The sequence below is a fragment of the Corythoichthys intestinalis genome, chromosome 4, assembly GCF_030265065.1.
Source record: "Corythoichthys intestinalis isolate RoL2023-P3 chromosome 4, ASM3026506v1, whole genome shotgun sequence".
In the NCBI taxonomy this organism is placed as follows: domain Eukaryota; kingdom Metazoa; phylum Chordata; class Actinopteri; order Syngnathiformes; family Syngnathidae; genus Corythoichthys; species Corythoichthys intestinalis.
In genome coordinates, this window is record NC_080398.1 from 11,419,781 (window position 1) to 11,431,790 (window position 12,010).

General features: G+C 38.0%; 1 protein-coding gene across 1 annotated transcript in view; it reads left to right on the top strand.

Moving 5' to 3' along the window:
- The first annotated feature begins 7,913 nt into the window (after window positions 1-7,913).
- The window catches only part of LOC130914953 (LIM domain-containing protein 1), a 32,010-nt gene continuing 27,913 nt past the window's right edge, over window positions 7,914-12,010 (top strand). The window contains exon 1 of the mRNA XM_057834562.1: window positions 7,914-9,761. Within this exon, the coding sequence (XP_057690545.1) occupies window positions 8,657-9,761 (1,105 nt within the window). The 5' untranslated portion in view covers window positions 7,914-8,656. The remainder of the gene's footprint in view (window positions 9,762-12,010) is intronic.

Here is a 12,010-nt window from a genome sequence, read left to right on the forward strand (position 1 = left end):
AAAAAAAATCATTGTCATTTTACACAAAACTCCAAAAATTGGCTCCTTCAGCCAAATACTTGGTTGCACAACCTTTAAACAAAATAACTGCGAACAACCACTTCCGGTACCCATCAATGAGTTTCTTTCAGATTCAGAATATTTATTGTCATTGTTACAAAAAGCACAACGAAACTTTGTTTGGAGCATCCATACAGCTCATACCGCTAATACAATGCTCTGATGGAATTTTAGACCTTTCTTCTTTGGCCAACTGCTGTAGGTCTCTGAGATTTGAAGGGTGCCTTCTCCAAACTGCCATTTTCAGATCTCTCCACAGGTGTTCTGTGGGATTCAGGTCTGGACTCATTGTTGACCACTTTAGAAATCTCCAGTGCTTTCTCTCAAGCCATTTTCTAGTTCTTTTTGAAGTGTGTTTTGGGTCATTGTCCTGCTGGAAAACCCATGACCTCTGAGGGAGACACAGCTTTCTCACTCTGGGCCCTACATTATGCTGCAAAATTTGTTGTTAGTCTTCAGACTTCATAATGCCATGCACACGGTCAAGCAGTCCAATGCCAGAGGTAGCAATGCAACCCCAAAACATCAGGGAACCTCCGCCATCTTTGACTGTGGGGACCGTGTACTTTTCTTTGAAGGCCTCGTTTTTTTCCTGTAAACTCTATGTTAATGCATTTCCCCAAAAAGCTCTACTTTTGTCTCATCTGACCAGGGAACATTCTTCCAAAACGTTTTTGGCTTTCTCGGGTAAGTTTTGGCAAACTCAAGCCTGGCTTTTTATGTCTCTGGGTCAGAAGTGGGGTCTTCCTGGATATCCTACCATAGAGTCCCTTTTCATTTAGACGCCGACGGATAGTACGGGTTGACACTGCTGTACTCTCGGACTGCAGGACAGCTTGAACTTGTTTGTATGTTAGTCGAGGTTCTTTATCCACCATTCGCACAATCTTTCGTTGAAATCTCTCAATTTTTGTTTTCCGTCCCCATCTAGGGAGGTTAGCCACAGTGCCATGGGCTTTACGCTTATTGATGACACTGCGCACGGTAGACACAGGAACATACAGGTCATTCTCTTTTGTGTTTTTTCATTGCAAGCAAAATAAAGATATTACTACCAAAGCATTTGTAATTGCAATCATTTTCTTGGCGAAATTGAGCATTATCTGACAGAATTTTAGGGATGCCAATACTTTTGGCCAGCATTGTATGTTCATAGATCCAAATAATGCTATGAGTAATGGAACTTTTTTTAGTTACCTGAGACTGAACATGTTTCTTGTTGAATAACTTGACTAGCATTGCATTTGAAGTTTCTGTAAGTTTCACATCCCATGAGGTGGTAAGCATATGTGGAGGAACATTTTTTGCTTGAAGGCATAAGTTGCATAACGTTGATTGTTTCTCCCTAACCTATATGAATGTGGTGCCCTCTGAAGTCTATGTTTTAATTAAAATTGCACCCTATGAACACTTGGTCACCTCAGCTGGGATTTAAAGCCTATTGCGGTGGCTCATATATTTTAGCGAGGTTTACAGTGCTATGTGGAGGGGTCACGGGCTGGAATGTGTGACTGAACTCGACCATAACAGACGGACCTGTAAGTAGTCCTCAACTATCAAGTCATACATAAAACTCCAATGCGATACATTAAAACTGTTCAGAGCATAAGGACATTTAGATACTGTAGATCCCTATTCTCCGTGTATAAAATCTGGCAAACTGCAAGGTAACGATTCTAGTTTGCCCAGGCCCAAAAGGATTGATGTTACCAATCTTTCTGTGCTGTATCCTGATAACAGACCAACGTCTTTTATCATATCTTAATGCTAAAGCACAACAATAACACCACCTCCTAGGCCCCCAGTAGCCTTCCTTCCTCCTGACTGCATGGTGTTCATCAGGGCTCTGTTTTTGGTCGTCTATTTTTACACATATAATCTTAAAAACATCCTTTTACTTCAGGTGGAACTATTTTCTATTGCCCTCGTCTTAATTTGGGTCATGGTGACAACAAAAATTTGAACTGTGTTGCACACGTCATGTCCTACTCCTAAACAAACAAACAAACTCCTATATTTTGTACATTGTATATTAAGTTTTCTCAGGTGGATAGGCGTAATGTGCTTTGGCACGTATTATGTTGTCACAGGCTCGATTAAAAAAATGAATACTATAAGTCAGCAACCACACGCGGAAATTAAGGGGGGGCAGGGGCATAGCTTCCCTGGTGGCCGAAAATGTCATTGCATGTAACTGACTTTCCAATAAATGAATTAAAAATTAAGACTTTGCCAGTAAAATATTGTCTATAAAGGTTATAAAGCAATAAAACAACCAACAAAAATGAGTGAAATCAACAACAAAAAATGTTTTTCATAATGAGTCAAAATTATTTTTCAATCAGATCATGTGACTAGCACCTTAGAGAGGGTCATTGGCTTTGCTTAGCCCAAAAAACAAAACAAAACAAACAAACAAACAAACAAAAAAACCTGAGGATAGAAGAGGCAAGATGGTTATATGTATTTTTTTCAAACCAAAGCTTTCAAAAGCAACAACAACTAAGTAAGAACCAAGGATTGAAGATGTGGACCATGAAACGCAGGAGAGCACCTCCAAAATGGTGAGTGGAGTTTCAGTTTGCCCCACTAAAGACGTTAATTGTACAACAGTACCATAATATGTACCATATTCAATGAACGACGATCTTGGCCAAAAGCATAGCTGTCCTAAGCAGCCTGATTTAGAATTCCCCTAAAAAATGATGGGAAACAAACAAACAAAAAAAACTTTCATTTTCAACATATTATTCCTGGCTGGAATATTCAGTCAAAAAGTAAAAAAAAAAAAAAAAAAAAAGGGCTAAGATACTATCCAAGCATATATCTTGTGAGTTCATTTTATTGCATACACTGCGTTTCGGGGTCATCAACATTTTTGCCCCCCCGGCCACAAAAGTTAAACTCCGCCCATGTCAACAACCCATAAATAACCAATGTAGCCTCTGGAGTTGACCACAGTAATCACACAATGTACCAATGTAAAATTACTTGAATAAAAATGACTGGTAAAAGTAAAATTGCAGGCTCCGAATTGTGCATATTAACAAATGTAAAAATGAATACACATTTTGTATCTGTATTATACACAAACGTATTTATTCTAACTTCAGTAATAATATAAATATTTCCCAATTTTTTTTTTTTGCAATATGATGACGCAAATAAGCAGTATGGAAGAAAAAAAAACATTATATATACTACTAAGAAATCTCATTATTCCCATTTAGACATGTGTCGATTACCAGTTTCAAGGTATAGACCCTACTCACCGACGTCACAAAACCACGTGCTCGCTGTATGGTTCCGCCCACTTGTCCGTCATTTTGTCTCTGTATTAGCATTGGTTTCAATTGATCGAGGAATTTAAAATGCATTTCATGGAAGACCCGGTGCTTTCTGATGCCGTAAACTCACTGGATGTGTTGCATAAAAGGCGTTATGTGGAAAAGCTTCGTTCTATACAGCCGCCAGATCCATATTTGATGCCCAAATCGATGTTTTTCGACCCACTGTCTTCGCCCTGTCTGCCTGACATCTGCTACGCTGATATTTACAATTATCTTGTCCACACAAAATCAGCCTATTCTCACGAAAATTTGAAAAACTTCAAGAGCTTGGAGGCTTATAAATACTTCGTTGCTGGTTGGGTGAAACAGGTCCTCGTCCACGAAAATTCGGCAGGAATCTATCTTGTGCTTGGAAAGGTGAGTTACGAAATTTTCAATTCAAAATCTTTTGTTATTGCTAACATCCACTGTCAAGTCTAATGTATTTCATGTCGTTTGTCAATGGAGTTAAGGCTTTTAATGTTTATATGGTTTAGCAATAGCACTCTCACTACATACATACGTGTATGTTGTCGGCGATTAGCCTAGCAATGATCTTAATTGTGGTTATTTGTCAGCCCAAAACCCTCTAAGTATATCTTAAATGCATCTTACCGGATATAAAATGACTACTACATAGTCTGTGGTGATTTTTTGGTGCCCAGTTTTCACGTCGAATTGCAGCCGTCCATTTCGCTCTCCTCTTTGGATCCCTCGGAATACGGTAAAACTTCAAGTCTCTCCTTCCATCTTCTCTGTTAGTGCAACCAACAGCCACACACGCCTTCACCATTTTGATTATTAATGTTAAGGAGCAGAAAAACACGCCGTAAATAGGAGGAATGTACGTAGCCGTAACAGGTTAACACTATGTTTTGACGGACAATTGGGTGGTACCATGCAGGAGAGCGGAGTTGTGACGTCACGTGGGTAGGGTCTACACCGTGGTATGAAAATACCAAGGTTTCAAAAAAGCAAAAAATTTTCCGTCATACCATCCCTAAGGTATCAGCTATTTTTTTATGCCCCAGAAATGCAGGGAGAAATCCCACGCTTGCAGCTGCAAGGCTCAACCCCCCCCTTTGTTGCTCAGTGTCAGTGAGTCAGCTATGCAGCACGATGGCTGGAGGAGGTGAAACTCCTGAACTTTACCCCATTGAAGAAAACGAAATCACTGATATGGGAATACTTCAGCTACAGAAAAGTTAGACGGCTGTGGCTTAGAGGAGGAGGGCTTTATCTCCTACCTTTAGGATCAATTATAAAAAAAAAACCATAATATCTCTTTTCATTTTTATGCTGATGACCTGCAGCTGTATCTGCTCCTGAGACCCAAGAAACTGCTTTTTCTAAATTAATGGAGTGGATATCTGATGTGAAGCAGTGGCTAGCACAAAACTTTTTACATCTTTACGAAAGCAAAACTGAATATATTACTTTTGGCACACCTTCTATGTTGAATGCCCTTGAGCCCAACTCTGGCACTCTGCCTCCCTTTTTTAAGACACGTGTTAAAAATCTTGGAGTCATATTCGATAGCACATAGCAGGCTCAACTTTGAAAAACAGATTAGTTCTGTTGTAAGAGCAAGTTTTTTCCAGCTCCTTCTCTTGGCCAAAGTGAAGCCTTTTCTCAGTCGCCACGACTTTGAAAAAGCGATTTCTCGTCTCCAACAAAATGCTGCTGCTCGATTTTTAACAGATACACCTAAATGTGAACATATTACCCCCGTGCTATCATTGCTCCACTGGCTTCCAGTCCATTTTATAATTGATTTCAAACTTTTGCTGTTTGTTTTTAATTATATTAATGGCCAGGCTCCTTCTTACTTAGCAGAAATTTTAAGCTTCCGTAATTCTGGCAGGAATCTTCGTTCTACCAACTTCATTTGCACGTTCCGAGGTCCAAACTCAAACAGTGGGGAGACAGATCTTTTGCAGTTGCTGCCCCCAGGTTGTGGAACAGTCTTCCCCCTGAAATCAGCACCACTACGAATTTAGGACTTTTTAAATCTCGGTTAAAGACACACCTTTTTAGAATCGACTTTCCCTCAGTTTAGTGTAGCCTGGTTTTATTTCTTAAGGGTTTTTAATGTTTTCGGATTTTATCTGTTTTATTGTTTTATTTGCTGTCTGACTTTTATTGTAATGTGTTGTTTTGTTTCTTTTCTTTTTTTCTTAATGTCATTGTACAATACTTTCTTGCCTTTTATTTACTATGAGCCATGTTTGTCTCTGTTGTAAAGCACTTCGGGGACCTTTCGGGTTTTGTAAATTGCTATATAAATAAATTTGATTTGATGGCCAACCGACATGCAAAACATGTTTGCGGAGAATACCTCCAATATGATTTCGTATTTATACAAAATTAAAGGCAAGTAAACACTGACATGAATATTTCCCACTAGCTACGAGAGTTAACTCCAGCATGTTTAGTGTGTCTCGCGGAGGTAAAACGTGTTTTTTTTTTTTTTTCTCTTTGGACACCGTCTGTGTTGAGAAAGAGTGTGTGAATAATGTTAACATGAAACGAGTCATACACATGTGCTTCTTATGGAAAATAATTATTTTGTTCTGAATGTAATGCTGTTGATCTGTGGCTGTGGGTGTAGGCTCACCTAAAGGACTGCATTTATTTCATTTTATTAATATATATATATATATATATATATATATATATATATATATATATATATATATATAATTTTATTTTAACTTAACCTTATACTTATGTTCCAATTTGCTAATATGTAATGCTTTGAAAAATAAAAATCCTGTTCAATGGAAAAAAGTTTTTTGACTGGTGGAGGCTAGCAATAGAGGCATTGAAACATGAGCATTCAATCTATATGAATTGGACTTGCATTTTCAATGGCAGGCTATAATATGAAATTAAAATAAAATTTTGTTTTCATTATAATTTTATTAATTAACAACTTTATCTACTGAGAAAAATAATTATGTAATAAAATTAGGGGTGTCAAATGAATAAAATTTTTAATCGAGTTAATTACAGCTTAAAAATTAATTAATCGTAATAATCGCAATTAATCGCAATTCAAACCATCTATTAAATATGCCATATTTTTCTGTAAATTATTGTTGGAATGGAAAGATAAGACACAAGATGGATATATACATTCAACATACGGTTCATAAGTACTGTATTTCTTTATTATAACAATAAATCAACAAGATGGCATTAAACATTCTGTTAAAGCGATCCATGGATAGAAAGACTTGTAGTTCTTAAAAGATACATGTTAGTACAAGTTATAGAAATTTTATATTAAAACCCCTCTTCATGTTTTCGTTTTAATAAAAATTGTAAAATTTTCAATCAAAAAATAAACTAGTAGCCCGTTATTGTTGATGTCAATAATTACAATGCTCATGGGTGCTGAAGCCTATAAAATCAGTCGCACCCAAGCGCCAGCAGAAGGTGGCAAAACTCCGAAAAACACAACAAGTTCAGCTTTGACTGTGCTGTCATTTTAATCTGTTTGAGCGGGGCATTTGTGCGTTAATTTCGTCAAATATTCTAACGTGATTAATTACAAAAATTAATTACCGCCCGATAACGCGATAATTTTGACAGCCCTAAATAAAATATATTACGTATTATAATACGTGGACGCCAGAACTTTATACATTAGTTGATTTTTCTTTTCTTTTTTTTTTCTTTTTTTTTTTAAATTAGCAAAAAGTTACTTGCCCTATCAAGGGTTAATAGACAGGGGCATAAGCGGAGTTTAAGGGGAGACCAGCCCCCCCAACGGTGGCCGAAAAGTGTCACTGCATGTAATTGACTTTCCTATATATATAAAAGTTGTAAAGCAATAAAGCAAACAACAAAAATAAATGAAAAGAACAGAAAATATATTTTTATCTTATATAATTTAAAAAATTATTTTTCGAACAGATCATGTTTGTTTGAAGCAAATTGTTTTTTGATTGAATAATAAAGACACAAATGTCCAAGCCAAAATGTGGCCCAATCAAAAAAGTTGCTTCAATCAAAAGAAAAAAAATGACTTTAATCAAAAAAAAAAAAACCTTTCTAATTTATTTTTGCATTTTTGACTGGGGTAACTACATTGGCTCGACACCGGCGGGCATACCATATTCAATGGATGATGATCTTGGTGAAAAGTATAGCTGTCCTAAGCAGCCTGATTTAGAATTCCCCTCAAGAATGATGGGAAACAAACAAAAAAAACCCCGCAAATTTTCAACTTATTATTAATAAATATTCTTGTAAGTTAATTTTATTGCTGACACAGCGTTTTGGGGTCATCAACATGTTGTGCCCCCCCTGGCCCAAAAGTCAAACTCCGCCTATGGACAGGGGAAAGTATCTTTTAACTTTAAAGACCAATTCAATTCAATCCGTTTGAACGCAGTGTTCTTTTTTTTCTTTTCTTTTTTTTTTGTAAATTAGCAAAAATAGTCAGTTGCCCTATCAAGGGTTAATAGACAGGGGGACGTTTCTTTTATCTTCAAAGACCAATCCATTTGAACGCAGTGAACTAAATTCATTTTCTTTTGTGGAAAGAGCGTAAACTACAGAGCGGCTTAATATCTACCTCCCAAAGTTGCGTCGTTGTTTTTTTATACGCGTCTCGGTTATATTTACCACGACCGCATGACTGTTGCAGTGGTTGTGGTCAACATTTTAAAGCGGCACTGCGCCTTTAAAAACAATCTGCTCCTTGTTTCCAGTCTTATCCGTTCAGCCGCCGCCGCCGGTTGAGCTGTGGTGGACACGTACGACGGCGAAGAGGAGCCGGACGGTCCATTCGAGCCAAACAAACCACTTGGCGACAACTTAACGAGTGTTTAAAGTACTTTGGGTGACTTTTGTTGACAGGGTGAGAAGGTCGGATTTTTTAATGAGTTGCCCGCGTCTACTTGGGACTGTAGAGAGTGAAGCGGGAGTCGAGGGGAAAGAGGAGGGGGAGCAAAAGGGGGCCAGTCCAAGCTATCAGAGTCCGGGATCTACAAGTTGAAGAGCAGACATACGGCGACTTGTCCGCGACGAAGCTGAAACAAAAAAAGACGCTCCGAGAGCGAGCCATAACCAAAAGAAGCTTGGATATAACAGAGAAAAGTTTGACTGGAAAAGTGTTTCATTGTCAAGACAGCGATCGGACGGACTGTAAGCTAACACCTCACTCTTCATTTATACTTTTTCCTTGATTTTTTTTTTTTTTTTTTAAATACAGCAGCTACTTTTTTCAAGTTGACCCCATACACACCAGCTCTAAAATGGATAAGTACGAGGATTTAGGACTGGAGGCTAGTAAATTCATAGAGGACTTAAATATGTATGAAGCATCCAGAGATGGTTTGTTTAGGACGAGAAGAGATGCAGGTAATAATCCTGATTTTGAGGAGACAAGAAGAGTTTTTGCCTCTAAAATGACTAAAATACACATGCAGAAACACCAAGAGGAAATGGCTAAAAATAACCAGGCCATAAGAATGAATGGTGGCCTCCATAATGCATATTACACCAAGGACAGGCCGCCAATCAATAGCTCCAGGCAGCCAGGTGAAGCTGCGGCAAAGCCTCCAATACTGTCTGGTCCTTTACCACCTGGGGGTTACTCTTCACATTTCGAAGGTCAGAAGACTCATTCAGGCACTCAGCCTGAACCTCCAGTCGGCAAGGCATATAACTACGGAAACAATTACGATAATAAGGAACGCTCAGACCTCCATTTGTACCAGGGTAACACCCTTACTGCCCCCAGCCCAGGAAATACTTCTCACAGTGCAACCATGCACACTCGTCATCCGGCTTTGTGGCCCTCATCCACAGAGTGCCACAATCCCCCATCTTTGTCTGAGAGCAGTATTGCATCCTCGACCCTTATCAGTCCATTACCTTTGCAGAACCCGGATGCCACTCTTTCGGCTAATATTAGTCCATCTTCCTCACCTTTTCTCGAAGAAAAACCAGACCTCATTCCTTCACTGCCTCTTAGTGCCTTCACAGGAGGAGCCAACTTCCATACACCCTCAGTACAGTCTGCCGCGCACTATGCACCAACTTCTCCAACCTCAAGAACAGCTTCCAGACAGAATGGTCCCATTGTGGCTTCCTCTCAAGTGTCTACCGAATTACCTCAAACCAAAGTGCAGGTCACTTCTGCCACCATCAACCCTGGCAATGTCTCTAAAAGCTTCAGCCAGAGTCAAGATCAGAGGCAAATACCAAGCTTTGGGAAGGCCATTGGTGCTGAATCATCTTCCTTTAAGCCTGTACAGCCCCCAGAACAGGGCCCATCAGCTGCCGAAGAAAAATTAGAGGCCCTAACTGATCGCCTGGAAAAGGAGATGACAACTCATACAAAAGCTGACTACTTTGGTAAGATATCAGAACTCATTTTACTGCTGCAAGTTCATTTTCCAAAGATAAAATCTCCCACCCAGAATTCGAGAGCATAAACCCATTATGTTGCGCACACGCGATTATCAAGCTTGTCATCAATCTCAGGCATTTCTTCATAACTTTTAGCGCACCCAAACAATCCACTGTCAGTAATCGATCTTCTCTTAATTTAAATGCTTTGAACTTTTATTAATCCTTATTTTAATGTTGTTCATTAGTAACTTGCCCTGCAAAGGCAACCTAGCCTTAGACACACAAAAAAAAATAGGTAGTGGAAAATTGTTCTGACGGCCCAAAGATTTCACGGCCATTTCATAACATTAAAGTTGAAAATGAAATGCACCTGCTCTCATTGACTTTGTACTTACATTGCGACGTTCCCACTACGAAGACATTATATACTGTAGGGGTGTGGCAAAATATAGAAATGGTGATATATCGTGATACTTTGTATCCCAAAAGGTTATCGATATGCTCCTGTCAAGAATCGAGATATCGTTTTAAAAAGGTGTCAATATTTAAAAAAAAAAAAAAAAAAAAAAAAAAGGAACCATCAAGTTGCTACCAACGTCTTCCACCATATTATTGTCTCAGTTAACTCTAAGGCTGCCATTGACGGTGCTCGACGCCCAATCCATTTAGACTGGGAAACGTTCGTTCATTCAAAACCAGAGCATTCACAGTCATTCGGTCTGATTTTCGGGGCATTTACAGGTCACTTGCTGTTCTTTTCAGGGCATTTACAGGTCATTTCCTGTTGAGTTTGAGTCCTATGCTTTTAATTTATGCGGCCAATAACTGATAGTGGTTAATAAACAACAGTGCATATTCCGCTGTTTTCCTTTATATGACTATCTATGTCATTTCACAAAATTGCTGTTCCTGTATATGGAGACTGAAGAACAGAATTTGTTTTTGTTTTGTGAGTTAGGTCTGAAAGCTGTTTTTAAAATCATTTTTGGTGTAGAATTCAAAACATCTACTTTTCCTTTAATGATTTTTTTTTTCCCAACAAATATAAATCTAGTATTTTTTATATGTATTTTTTTTTTAATCAAATAATGTCATACAGTGGAATGTGAAAAAAAAAACGGGCATGACTGGCATTTTTATTTAACACTTCTTTTTACAAATCATATAGTTACTGTAATATGCAAGTAGTAACAACATAATAATGCATGAAAATATAACTTGTTTTTTTCGTTTTTCCTGTTTCATAGTATCATTCAATAATTTCCGAATGTATAGATATATTTTTTTATATTTCTTTTAACTAAGTGGTGACATAAATAACAATTTAAAAACTGAAAAGAATAAAAAACATATAAAAATTGAAATACATATCATTTTAAAATGAATTACAACTTAAATATATCAGTGAACTAGGGGTGTGACAAAATATCGAAATGGTGATGCATCGTGATACTTTATATCCCCAAAGGTTATCGATATGTTTCTCCAAAGAATCAAGATATCGTTTTAAAAAGGTGTCAATGTCTAAAAAAAATAAAAAATAAAAAGGAACCAACAAGTTGCTGCCAAAATATTCCGCCATAATAGTGTCTCAGTTAACTCTAACGCTGCATTGACGGTGCTCGACGCCCAATACATTTAGACTAGAAACGTTTGTTCATTCGAAACCAGAGCCTTCACAGTCATTCTGTCCGATTTTCAGGGTATTTACACGTCACCTGCTGTTCATTTTAGGGCATTTACAGGTCATTTCCTGTTGAGTCATTGCCTATTCATTTGTGTGATTCCCAGGTCACTTCCTGTTCTGTAACTCAAAACGAACAGGTCACTTCCTGTTCTGTAACTCAAAATAAACAGGAAGTGACCCATAAAATACCCCAAAATCAACAGGAACTGACTGAAAATCAACAGGTAAATGACCTTAAATGGCCCAAAATTACGTCATTGCCTGGCATTGGCTGCCACTGACGGCCATAGACATTCAATCCGTTTGAAGTGCCTCAATTCAGGCATTCGTTCATTTACTGCCATCCCTCCCACTTCAAATGGATTGGACGTCTACTAGTGATAAACTCATTCCAATTCACAGCAGACACTTGTTTTTTCTGTTTATTAGTCATTTGTAGAATATCTTAGAATTATTTCCTGACCAATGTATCGCCATATCGTCAGATCATCGTTATCGTGAGCTTTGTATCGCAAATCGTATCGTATCAAGAGTTACCAAGAGGTTCCCACTCCTAATATACTGT